The following is a 12,446-nucleotide window of genomic DNA, read 5'->3' as shown; positions in this document are numbered from 1 at the left end:
GCATGCGACAAAATCGTATCGTGTAAATCGGCCCTTAAACGTATTTTCGTACTTAAACGGTAGATATAGGCATATTTTTATCCCCTAGAAATTTTTCATCAGTTCGGATTCCCTAGCTGAAAGTCCAGTGATCCGAAAATTATAGGGATCAAAACGTACCTTTTCGAAAATTTCAGCCAGAAAAAAGCTTGTCGAAAATTCTAGGTGACCTTTTTAGGGTAAAAATCTGTTAAAAATGGGCAATTATACGATGTTTAGATTTTCGAAAATCCTAGGACAGGCAGGCAAGCAAGGAATTTTACAACAAATCTTCCGAAAATTCTAGATCTCAAACCGTCTTCTGAATAGATATTTTCCGAAAATTGACGTTGGGTGCCCTCTATATCTTAAAGAATAAACGATTTGTCTTACTGCGGAAAGACGAAGTGATCCATCTAATGCCATCAGTCACTTAATAACTTGATTTAACGACGGTAAAAACATCAGGCAAAAATGAAATTAGAATTATCTCAAAAATGTTTTAAAATCTATCCCTATAATTGAATAAAACGATGCCTGCTTTCCATGAATGCCGTACAATTTATGGACATACATTAGAACAACGAAAGAAACCACTGCAACCAGACTTAAAGGTGGAGAGACTTTGCACTTGCCGCAGGTCAACAGGTAGACTGTACAATTTAAACAATAGTCAGAAATTCATTACGGTAAGTGGAGCAAGGCCATTTAATGACTTGTAAACCATGGTTTGCAGTTAGAATTTCCCGTTGAGTTGTTAAAGAGTTGAACAGTATGTTATTTAAATTTCTGTGGAAAGGACCTGATAACGTGACAAGACTATCTACAATAAATGAATATGAGAACGGTTGATTAAGAATGATTGATATTGAAAGCATGATTAAATCCTTACGGTTAGCCTGGATGAAAAGAATCTTCAGAAGCAGTGAGGGAGCTTGGAAAAGCTATCTACGTTCTTCTTTGGATCGCTTTGGAGGCCTCCTTTTATTTCACTGTGATTATGATGTTAAAGGTCTCTTCTCATTTTTATTCTGGTTTGCTTCAGTGATGGTCAGAATTTTGTAATGATTTTGACACAAGAAAGGAGTGGAAATCTATAGTGCGGAACAATAAGAGGATACGTGTAAGCAATAAGCCAATCTCTTATAGATTTTTTTTTGAAAACGGAATCATCCATGTAAGTGATCTTTTATTCGGCATAGATACTTCAAATTCGTTTATGATTGTTTCAAGGGAAATTGGTAAGGTTAATACTTTGACTTGGGCAGGACATCTTCACTATGTACCTCCACACTTAAAATCAAACAACTTTTCAATACAAAGTTCTCAACTCGTTATTATTTACTAATACAAAATTATGTAAGATAGGTTACATCCCAGATTATAAATATTCATTTTGCAAATTGGGGCCGGAAACCTTAAACCATTTTTTTTTTTCAACTGCTGCCTTGCTCGGCACTTTTGGACTGAATTTGATTGGTATTATTATTCATTGACACGAGAATATGTTCACCTTACCCCGAAGGACGTCAATTATTGGAATAATATACAAAAAGTACCCCTTGATAAATTATTTGATAATGATTGCAAAACTATAGGGGAGCTCAGGCGCGCGAAGCGCGCCAGCGAGGCACCAAGGGTAAGATTTTTTGGGAAATCTATCCATGCGATAAGCTTTGGTTATGACGTCAAGTACGTCCTTCCGTCCACCCGTCCGCCCACACAGACTGTCGGGGTGGAGGTGGGGAGGCAGGAGAGCCCCTGAGGACGGGAGTGTTACGACCAAAATTGCACGAGCCCGTAGGGCAAGTACAATTTGTAGTCTTTGAAAACTTTACAAGTGCTTATTTAATCTAAATTGCACGATAAAAATCATGTGATTACTTATCAATAATAATAATATACATGAAAAAATTGAGATGGTTAAGCAGAAGAAACTTACGCGCCATAAAGTACGCCATGCAGGGCGCTCACTTGATTTGAAAACAAAACATTTGATTGGTTCTGACCAATACTCGCGAATCTTAGCAATATTTCTCAGATGGAACAAGGCAGCCTTGCAAACAGAGTTTACATGTTTCTCTAGAAATAACGTCTGATCGAAAACTACTCCTATGTTCCTGGCCGAGACTGAAGGACACACACGACAATTCCCCACTACTATACTGTCTAAAGATGGACGGGGCCGGTACCTAGAGCTTATGACAAGTAATTCAGTTTTGTCTCTATTTAGCTTAAGTTTATTGCGGGTCATCCAGTTGTCGATCTCTCTAACACAAGATTCAACCCGGGAAACGGAACTAACCCGATCATCGGCACTCAGGGAATTGAAAGAGAGATACAACTGGGTATCATCAGCATAAAAATGAAAACCCATGTTGCATCGCCTCACAATATCCCCGAGTGGCAAGACATAAAGTAAGTATAGTATCGGTCCCAGCACAGATCCCTGAGGCACAACCCACGATAAGAAACGCGTAGCAGACCTAACACCCCGAATACAAACAAAGTGATATCTGTCGCTCAGATATGATCTGAACCAAGCCAAAGCTGAACCATGCACGTAAACCAAAACGATGAGCTAATTGGTTCAAAAGTATTGAGTGATCGACCGTATCAAAAGCAGCGGATAGATCCAGTAATAAGAAAATAACAGCCCTGTTCCTATCAATATCAATAGCTATATCATTTAAAACTTTAACCAAAGCAGTTTCGGTGCTATTTATGCTATTTCCTGTAATTCAAATTTGACAAGCTCTAATGACATGTCGCTACTTGCCTCGACTAGCCAACGCTGTTTGCGAGGAGCGGCCATTTTTGGCCTCCCTTGTTACTTAAAAGGGCTTTATCGCGTTATTTTTGGGTGTTTAGGGGAAATCGTTCGTTTATAACGAGTTTAAAATTCGAAAATGGTAATGTGGAATTCCTTTACTGATAAAATTATCGTTACATCGCAAATAAGATGATTCTGAGCAAAAACCACCTTTATCCAGGCGATTTCCCATAAACTTGAAAAAAGGCGCGTCGGTATGCGGGTCGGTATGCAATCCGTTTCAATCTTGTCCATTTGTTTACATCCGTGCTTCTCATTCCTTTTGCTGTGTATATCTTTTATGTTGTTTAACAGTTTTAAGAGCGACTTGCTGTAAAAGTCACCTACACCTATGCAATATGGAAAAAATCGATTTTCTGAAAATTTGTCAGGGAGAAGGTTTTTACTAACTTGTTTCAAAACTGTAACTTTGAGGTTGTTTGGATTTTTATTTTCTTCTCCAGACGGCCTTTAGTATTTTGTCCCTGAAAGAGCAAAACTCGCCTCTAAATTACACTTTTTGCGAAGGCTAGCAAGCCAAGATATTGTGCGTAGCTGGGAAAGCTAACCCGTATTATTTAAATATAATGTTTGAGTACTTATTTCGTGTTGTCAGATCCACATGTAATATGAACCTGAATTTTTAACAATTTTTCAAAATTATACGCCAAGGCTATGTCTCATCACTTCCAAAGTTAGGTCAACTTTGTGGACCAAAAAGTCAATCTGGTACATGGATTTACCTCTCAAAACTATTTTTCTGGATAAAAGTATCACTTCATCTTACTTTTTATCGCAAATCTAGCTTGGGTAAATAAAACGCAAAAATTTGACAGCGTCTTGTAATCAGACACTTGAGCTAATCGCCTGACATTTTGAACTTTCACGCCGCGATTATCATCTCGAACATCGACCCTGAAGTGTTCGCCTGTGGGTCGTTCTCCGGTAAAAATAGTTGTTTTCAGCCTCCTGATATCAGTTGCTGTAATTTAAAGACAGTTTCTAACCGCAAACGAGTCTATTTAGAAAAGGTTTGTTTTGAATAATTAATTAAACATTTGGCGGTTGCCGAGCACAGACAAAGCACGCAAAAAAATGTCAGTTTATAAATCGTTATCGAGAAAAATGTTTGAGAAAACTAGAAAAATAAATAGTTGATTAAACACTTGGAGTTATTTCTTACCTTAATGTTCGCTATCTTGATGAGGAAGGATGTAAACATTGCTGCGGCTTCAGAGCTTGTTCGAAACACTGTCAGCGGTTGCCCGGCTACAAATAAAATTCCCACGCTACAGAGAGCGTCCTTGTTTATTTATCCTTATTGTTACTACTTGTTTGGTTGCCTTTTTTTTTTTTTTTTTCTTTTTTTTTGGAATTGATTGTTTTATTACGGTTTTTAATATAAGCTTTATTTCATTTATACCACTTTCTTTACCCACTCATCTTTGCTTACCGCATGTCAACGAGGTCATTGTCTCGGGATAACAGGTGTGTGCACTTGCTGATATCGAATAGGCCATTACCGAGTTGCTGTTTGTCTCAGTTTCGAAGTGAGACTTGGTGCTCAACTATTGAAATGGAAATGAGTTTGATTTGCATGAGAATAAGCAACTCATTTCCATTTGAATGGTCGAGCACCAGGACTCGCTTTGAAACTGAGGCATGCAGGAATTCGGAACTGCGCTATTTCGCAGAACTGTGCGTGCACGTGCTTTGAATTAACTCTGAGCTGTCTTGTTTTAGCGCGAGCAATATTTTCTTGTAAAAAAAGTTGTATCCTTTGGCCTTTCAAATTAACGTCTGATTTGGATTTTCTTGTACATAACATATATAACCGGAGGATCCTGCGTTTATATTTAAGTTAGAAATTGTAATTTAATGGCTTCATGTGGTTTTGCCAAGCTTGTCGGAGGATCGTGTGGATCAAGTGCAGACAATCCGGCAAATGTTCAGTGTGTGGTTGTGGGAAGCTGTGCAAAGAGTATCCAGGGTCACCTTCGAAATTTTCGTGTATTCGGAGACTCTGCCTTAGACTGTGAATCGAAGCTCGTGCTTGCTCGAGCAGGTAAGAGAGTACATATCACGTGTATTTATCTAGCCAAACGCAAAGTGATTTTGATCTTTGAAAATTTGTGTTATAATCTGCACCCTAAACCTTCAATGCGAGAACCACGTCGGGCAACACCACGCAATAGGTGACTGTGCATGCTGGCTGTTCTGTACCAGCCAATTGTCATGCATCATGCACGATTCAGTGTCACGTACTAGTGTCACGCATAACTTCCGCTGTCCGAAATGCTATAATATATGCCATAGTATGTAGCTGAAGACGAGTTTGTCTGTCATAATCAGAAATGTTTGATCTCCAAAACGAGAGGAAAAGGAAGAATTTTGATTGCACTCTGCAAAGTAGGGGATCGGGGAAAGGAGGACCTAAAAGCAAAAGTGTCTAGATAATTAAACTTTTCAAGCCTTAAGGTTGCTAACATTTTGTAGATACAGCAGGTCATGGTTCAGTTTGTAGTTTCAGTGTTTCATGTTCATCTTACAGGGGTGTTTGATATCGACAACTCGCATCTTCAACTGACTATTTGTCCAAGACATCGTGACTCTTTCGGTGTTAGATGGCGATCTAATAAAACAAACTGTACTGCTCCGATTTCATGGTGTTCACACCCAACTAAGCCTGTGAGAGGAGAACGCGGTATTACGCTCTCGCAGTCCAGGCAGCTATTCCACTCCTCTGGTGTGTTACTTCCTGTGGCGTCGCGTAAGTTATAAAATATAATTTTAAAAAAAATTAATAATAATAATATAATAATAATAATAATAATAATATATTATATTATTATTATTATTATTATTATTATTATTATTATTATTATTATTGTCACGAGCCACATATGAGCGCCAACCCTACTGGGCGCGTCACTAAAGACCCCTGGGGCACGTTTCTCAGAAAACTAAGTAAGTGACCCGGGAAACTTCTTCTTGTGAGGAATTGTTTCGACAAAGAGACAGGTCTGTTGACAAACCAAATTAAGTTTGCTTGTGGGCTGAGTCAGCAGAACGGGAACTTGAAAGAATCTTTTTGACATAACGTTCTTGGAAAATCAAATCTGGGTCTTTGAGAAACGTTTCCCTGAGCTTATAGTTAAGGAAGTATGTTTGAAAAGGCTTTCTCGAAGTAAGCCACTCATTTAGTTACAAAATCCTCCCACGGGCTTAAAAAGACGGCTAGGTTTTTTGTTGGAGGAATTAGGTTCGGCTGTAAAGGTTGTACAGATTCTACCCACCAACTAAAAAAACTCAATCGGAGGTATTTTTATGTGCAGAAATATGCAGGCAATGCCGAGGGAAGCTTGATGGGGAAATTTTGGAAGCACCAGTGCCAACTGAAGAAACGGTAGCATCAGCAGCTTTCGTCACAGCCGACCCTGGATTGTGTAAGGAATCCCGCGACGGAAATCAACAAACGGCGGCATCAGCAGCTTCCGGATTAAGCGAAAAACCCCAAGAAGGAAATATTAAAGAGGTAAGACTTACTTGCTGTTTATTTCGTGGAGTTTAAAAAGTATTAAAACCATAAGAAGAGGCAAAAGTTCATGACAAAATTTAACAAAACTAGAAATTTCGTAAACACTATGGACAGGTTAAGTAAAATCACGCTCTTGCAATTTGGAGCAATTTTTAACATACTGTTGCAAAATCCGATACAAACTGTGTACGCTCTCAGTGTATTGCTAAAACGTCAGTATTTTTTTTTTTACATTCACAGAACGTTTCAAGTGATATAGACATGGAAAACCTGGCCGACGCAGTGCTACAACTTCATCTTCAAGAACCAGACACCTATCAGCCAAGTTCACCGAAATCAGATTCACCAACCAGTAGCAGTACTGACTTATCTGATAACACTCCTTCAGAAAATGATAGCAAAGTACATCGACGAATAAAACTCAACGAATTTCTCCGTTGCTGCAACGCACCTACAATAGGGCCATCCAAAAAGAGATGGGCTGAGACAAGTGTTCGCACCAAAAAGGGTCACATAGCAAAAGCAAAGAACCTGGTGGTGGCCGGACTTGAAGTTATAGCACCGGGAGACGCAGGCCATCTTTGGGAAGCACTTAGAAATTCAGGCACTGTGGAGAAAGAATTTGGAATTGCAGAGGAGTCACCTGAACAGCAGAAATACCTCAACGCCCTGGCTGAGACTTACCGGTACGCATCTTGTTGGGAAACGCGGCGGCAAGTACTGTCTATAATGGCAGATCTGATATCCTTTAAGCGTATCCAGCATTATATACCTGGTTTGACTGAGTACCGCTTCAAAATGGCGAGGCATCATGCGCTGCAGTATGGGCGTGGTGCGGAGGTTTCAATGTTGAAAAGCCCCCGGTTGCGCATTGAGCTCACCCAACTTGACCATTTTTTAGACTACGTCACAAGTCCACATGTTACTCAGGACCTTCCTTTTGGACAGCGCCATCTTCGCCTCTCTTCCGGTCAAGTTCTGGAAACTCCTAATGTCATACGCACTATGATACCGAGCAGACTAGTGCGGCAGTATCAGGTATATTGCAAAGAGACCGAGTTTAAGCCCTTCGGAGCTGCCACAATGTTACGCATCCTCTCTGCCTGCTCTGCGACAGTAAGGAAGTCCCTTCAAGGACTTGATTATACGGCTGCAGCAGGTGCAAAGGGCTTTGATGACTTGAGCACCCTGATAGAGCGGTTAGAGGAGATGGGTCTGTCAAAAGAAGCTGCAAAAAGCTGGGAAAGATCACTGAAAGAAAGTAAACAGTATCTAAAGTCAGATTTTAAGGTAAAACACTGTCGTTTAGTAAAGGCAATTCTGTCATACAAAAAGATATTTACGCATCGTCAGTAGGTACATATGCTGTATAGAAGTCACAATTACAATCATCCAGTAGAAAGAAAATGCGATGAATCAACAACTTCAACTTTTAGTTGAATATTAACTAAATATTGAAATATTGAGACTTACCGCCTTCTTTGTATACAAAAACGTGACCCTCTTTATGCAGCTTTTCCAGGGAAGGAAGAAATAGCATCATTCAAAGTGAAGTTTATGAAAAGTACATAACCATTTCTTTTCCAGGTTCATGTTTCGGAGAGCACTGCTATTGCTGATCATTGCAGCACTTATGCGCTGAGTGATATCACCGATAGCCAACTACAAAGCCCATGCCAACATGTACATGACCGGAGTTGCTCACAGTGTGAAGGTCTCCGAAGCGTCTTGCGGAACATTGAAGGGTATTTGTTGAACGAGACCCGTATGCCAGAGGAGGAATTAGAAGACCAGTTATACACGTTCAAACAATCAGAGGAGGCTATTACGTCTTGGAAAGCACACCAACTTCGCAGTGTTCGGCAAGATCAAGCGAGAATTGACTGCTTGAATTTGCTTGACGACGCTTCGGTTCTCATAACCCAAGACTGGGCGATGAAATTTTTACCCGCGAAGTATCGCGAATCTCAGTCCGACTGGTTCGGAAAACGGGGGCTTTCGTGGCATTTAAGCGTTGTGGCGCGAAAAGTAGACGGAAGGCTGCAAAGCCAGACATTCGTACATATCATCGAGAACTGTTTACAAGATACATCTGCAGTTGTACGCATCTTAGAGCATACTTTGCGCACCCTTAAATTCGAGCACCCAGAGATTACATCTGCCTTTCTCCGCCAGGACAATGCTGGGTGTTATCACAACTCAGTGTTGCTGGCAACATGTAACGCAATTAAGACCAAAACCGATGTCAGAGTCCGCCGGGTCGACTTCAGCGACCCACAAGGCGGAAAAGGAGCTTGCGACAGGAGAGCTGCCTCAATAAAGGCTCACGTCAGACGTCACATTAACGAGGGTCACGATGTGCAGAATGCCAAAGACTTCAGAGACGCTATGTTGTCTAACGGAGGTCTAAATGGCGTACGGGTTGTCCTAGTTAACGCAAGCACTGAAGGAAAGAATGTTCTCCCTCATGTTAAGTTAGCGGGAGTAAGTTCCCTGAACAACTTCCAGTACAGCGAGCAAGGTATTACCGTCTGGAGGGCGTTTCAGGTGGGACAAGGCAAACTAATTAACCAAAGCCAAATTGAAGGTACGTATTGCATTCATGTTTCACATAAACAATGCAGTCTATACAACTGATTTTATTATTGCTGTCAAATTTCTGGAAAGTGGAACTGTTGGCTGCTGTTTGTCGTAAAATACAGCGGAATATAATTAGTTTTCAGGGGTTTGTAAGCTGTAATTAGCACAACTTCTTTCCCAGGGTCTTGCAATTTTCAAGTTAAGTGGCTATCGAGTAAAATACCCTTGTAACTTCTGCTTATGTAACGTCATGATCACCTTATTCAAAACCCACATTAACGGTGGAGATATATGAAGAGGAACGATTGTATTTAGCATATATCAAATAAACAGCCACACCTCAAACCCTTTCTCAGAATTTGGGTACATATTTGGGGTTTCCTGTGGTTCGCTAAGGTTGTATGACTTGCCTATACAATGGCTGTCTTCTGTTTGTGGCCTTTTGAAAACTACTCAAATGACCATTACAAAGGAATTATCATACATGGCATGTAACAGCCAAAACAAAAGGCAGAAAAGGTATTAGAACACAAAAAGTTTCTACGTGCTACGCGCATCAATTGGGAAGTCAAATGAGTAAATAGCAAAGCAATTTCGTCATATGATCAAATGAATCATTTTGCGTGGACTATTTTGCGACGAATGCTCTATTAAATCAACAGTCAGACCTTTACAATGATTAGGGTTCTGTTTCTTCCAGTTCCAAATTACTTGCAAAATTGTTCCTTCGAGGGAAGATTCTCCCATGGAGACTTTGTTAGTGTGTCACAAGAAAGGTCAAAAAAAGTGCAAGTGGACGATGAGCAGCCAGCAACAGGGAGTGATAAGTTCTCAAGTGAACTCCTTACCTGCCCAAATGAAGGATGTGTCAAAATGTACCAGAGGCATTCCAGTTTGGAAAAGCACCTATTGTTTGGTCAGTGCAAGATGGTGCCTGAGAGATGCACTCTGTTGGACGTGGCTAAAAAGAAATACCACGCCCTTTTAGTCGAAGGATCGAGTGAAGCAATCTCGGCACCCCTTTGAACAAGAAGACGTCTCAGTAAGCGCTAACAATTTACCCGAGGGGTGGGCCTTGAAGACTATCAAAAAGTTTAATCGATTCAGTGATACCCAGAAGAAATATTTGGAGGAAAAATTTAATCTTGGCCAGGCAACAGGCCAAAACAGGATCCCATTAATGTAGCCCGAGACATGAGATTTGCCAAGAAGATGGATGGCTCGAAGCTGTTCAAGAGAGACGAGTATCTCACCACGCAGCAAGTGCAGTCTTTTTTTTCTAGAATGGCGGCAAAATGTCGTTATGATCAAGGTGAACTTTCAGCGCCAGATATCATGGCGGCAGAAGAGCAGCAGCAAATGGATGTCACACGACAAGCCATACTTCAAGAAGTTCAGTTGCGGCATCCAATTGTATATGACAACCTAGACATTTGCGCCTTGTACAAAGAAAGAGACTCAAGCAGCTCAGCATTGCTATGCTTCGTATTGTATGCAACTACTTTGACATAACAACGGAAGGTTTTAATAACAAACGAAAGGCAGACTACATAGATGCTCTAAGTGGACTTGTTTTAGCTTTGCGATTGCAATGAGTAAGAAAAAATAGGAAATATGTATACCATATGCATAACGTTTCGATCTGTCAGTAGCCAGGGAACATCTCACTAGCTAGTGGAGTATAGGGCGAAATAACAATTCGCAAGTAAAGCGATCTGAACCTGGCTAAGCCGAGAGAATGACATCTAATGAGAAGGGCCTCCTCATTTCTAGCCTGGGGAAGCACCCGTAAACCGGGCAGTGGGAGGGATTGCGCCGATGGAAGCTCATGACGTGACGTTGGTTTTCGCCTCCCCTACATCTTGCTTCCCGTTTACACCTGCAACGCAGGCTCATAAATTATTTCGCCCTTTACCCCAATTAACCTACTTTTCAGAGAGTAAGGTAATGCTCATTTACTCACTTTTAGTACGACAAACAATCGGTCACAAAAGTCTCGACAGCGTAGACAAGAAGAGTGTTTGCAAATGTAAAATACAGAGCGTGTTGTCTTAATTGTTTTACATTCATCATGTAAAATGAGACAGAAATACCTTAGTAGGTGTGTTAATAGGTACTTTTCACTTTAAGAGAAGAACTTAAACAGTCGAACAGGGGCGTGGGTGGGGGAATTTAAAAGAATTATCAAAGGAACTGAAACTATTAAAGCATATAATTACTTTTTTAGTACGATAACCTCTGTCCGCAATCGAAATATTCTAGAATCTTGATTACCAGTTCTACTACAATTAATATTAATAATGAGTATGTGTAGGAGCAATAGCAATGAGCTCTGAGTAGGACAGAGCCATGTGTTAATGTTACATCCAGAAATATAAATATCTCACCCATGTGTAGAATTATTATTATTATTATTATTATTATATTATATTATTATTAGAATTCCGAACGAAACTGACCAAACTATTAGCTTGGGTTGCCTGTGTCAACTGGTTAATATGTAACCTGGCAACAGTTCTGAGTGCTTCACTCACGAGACGCAAAGTAGCTCAAAGAGTCAGCAGAAAGGCGAAATTGAGGTAAGAAATAACTCCGATTATTTATTCAACTATTTATTCTAATATAGTCTCTAAAGATTTTTCTTGAAAACGATTTATAAACTGACATTTTGTTGCGTGCTGCATGGTCTGTGCTCCCAAAGCGCCAAATGTTTAATTAATTATTGAAAAACACCCCTTTTCTAACAATAGACGTCGTTTGCGGCTTGAGAAACTGTCTTTAGAATTACCAGCAACAGATATCTGGTGGCTGTAAAACAACTATTTTACCGGAGAACGACCAAACAGGCGAAACACTTCAGGGTCGATGTTCGAGGATGATCATCGTCGGCCGTGAAAAGTTCGAAAAATGTCGGCGATTAGGCTCAAGGTGATCTGATTACAAGACGCTGTCAAATTTTTGCGTTTTATTTACCCAAGCTAGATTTGCGATAAAAAGTCAGATGAAGTGATACTTTTGGATCCAGAAAAATAGTTTTGAGAGGTAAATCCATGTACGCAGATTGACTCTTTTGGTCCACAAAGTTGACCTAACTTTGGAAGTTGATGAGGACATAGCCTTGGCCGTAATAATTTTGAAAAATTGTTAAAACTTCAGGTTCATATTACATGTGGATCTGACAACACACGAAATAAGTACTCAAACATTATATTTAATAATCCTGGGTTAGCTTTCCCAGCTACGCACAATATCTTGGCTTGCTAGCCTTCAGCAACAAATTGTAATTTAGAGGCGAGTTTTTGCTCTTTCAGGGACAAAATCTATAAGGCCGTCTGGAGAAGGAAAATTAAAAAATTCCAAACAACCTCAAAGTTACAGTTTGAAACAAGTTAGTAAAAACCTTCTTCCTGACAAATTTTTCAGAAACATTGATTTTTTCTATCCTTTGCATAGGTTATAGATGACCGTTACAGCAAGTCGCTCTTAAGTGGTTATTGC

General features: G+C 40.1%; 1 protein-coding gene across 1 annotated transcript; it reads left to right on the top strand.

Moving 5' to 3' along the window:
• Positions 1-3,963: 3,963 nt before the first annotated feature.
• LOC138037005 (uncharacterized) lies at positions 3,964-7,724 on the top strand. Its single transcript, XM_068883021.1, has 3 exons — positions 3,964-5,600; positions 6,166-6,365; positions 6,609-7,724. Exons 1-3 carry the CDS (start codon positions 5,339-5,341, stop codon positions 7,722-7,724), a joined length of 1,578 nt encoding a protein of 525 aa, XP_068739122.1. The 5' UTR covers positions 3,964-5,338.
• The last annotated feature ends 4,722 nt before the right edge of the window (positions 7,725-12,446 follow it).

Source organism: Montipora capricornis, chromosome 2 (assembly GCF_036669925.1).
Source record: "Montipora capricornis isolate CH-2021 chromosome 2, ASM3666992v2, whole genome shotgun sequence".
NCBI lineage: Eukaryota > Metazoa > Cnidaria > Anthozoa > Scleractinia > Acroporidae > Montipora > Montipora capricornis.
The sequence above is the reverse complement of the archived record's forward strand: the minus strand, read 5'-3'. Positions and strand labels throughout refer to the sequence as shown.

Excerpts from the sequence above, each read along its gene's own strand:
- LOC138037005 (XM_068883021.1), top strand. The coding sequence starts at position 5,339 with ATGGTTCAGTTTGTAGTTTCAGTGTTTCATGTTCATCTTACAGGGGTG. Across the intron at positions 5,601-6,165 it reads GTTACTTCCTGTGGCGTCGC|AAATATGCAGGCAATGCCGA; the intron begins GTAAGTTATAAA and ends TTTTATGTGCAG. Across the intron at positions 6,366-6,608 it reads AAGAAGGAAATATTAAAGAG|AACGTTTCAAGTGATATAGA; the intron begins GTAAGACTTACT and ends TTACATTCACAG.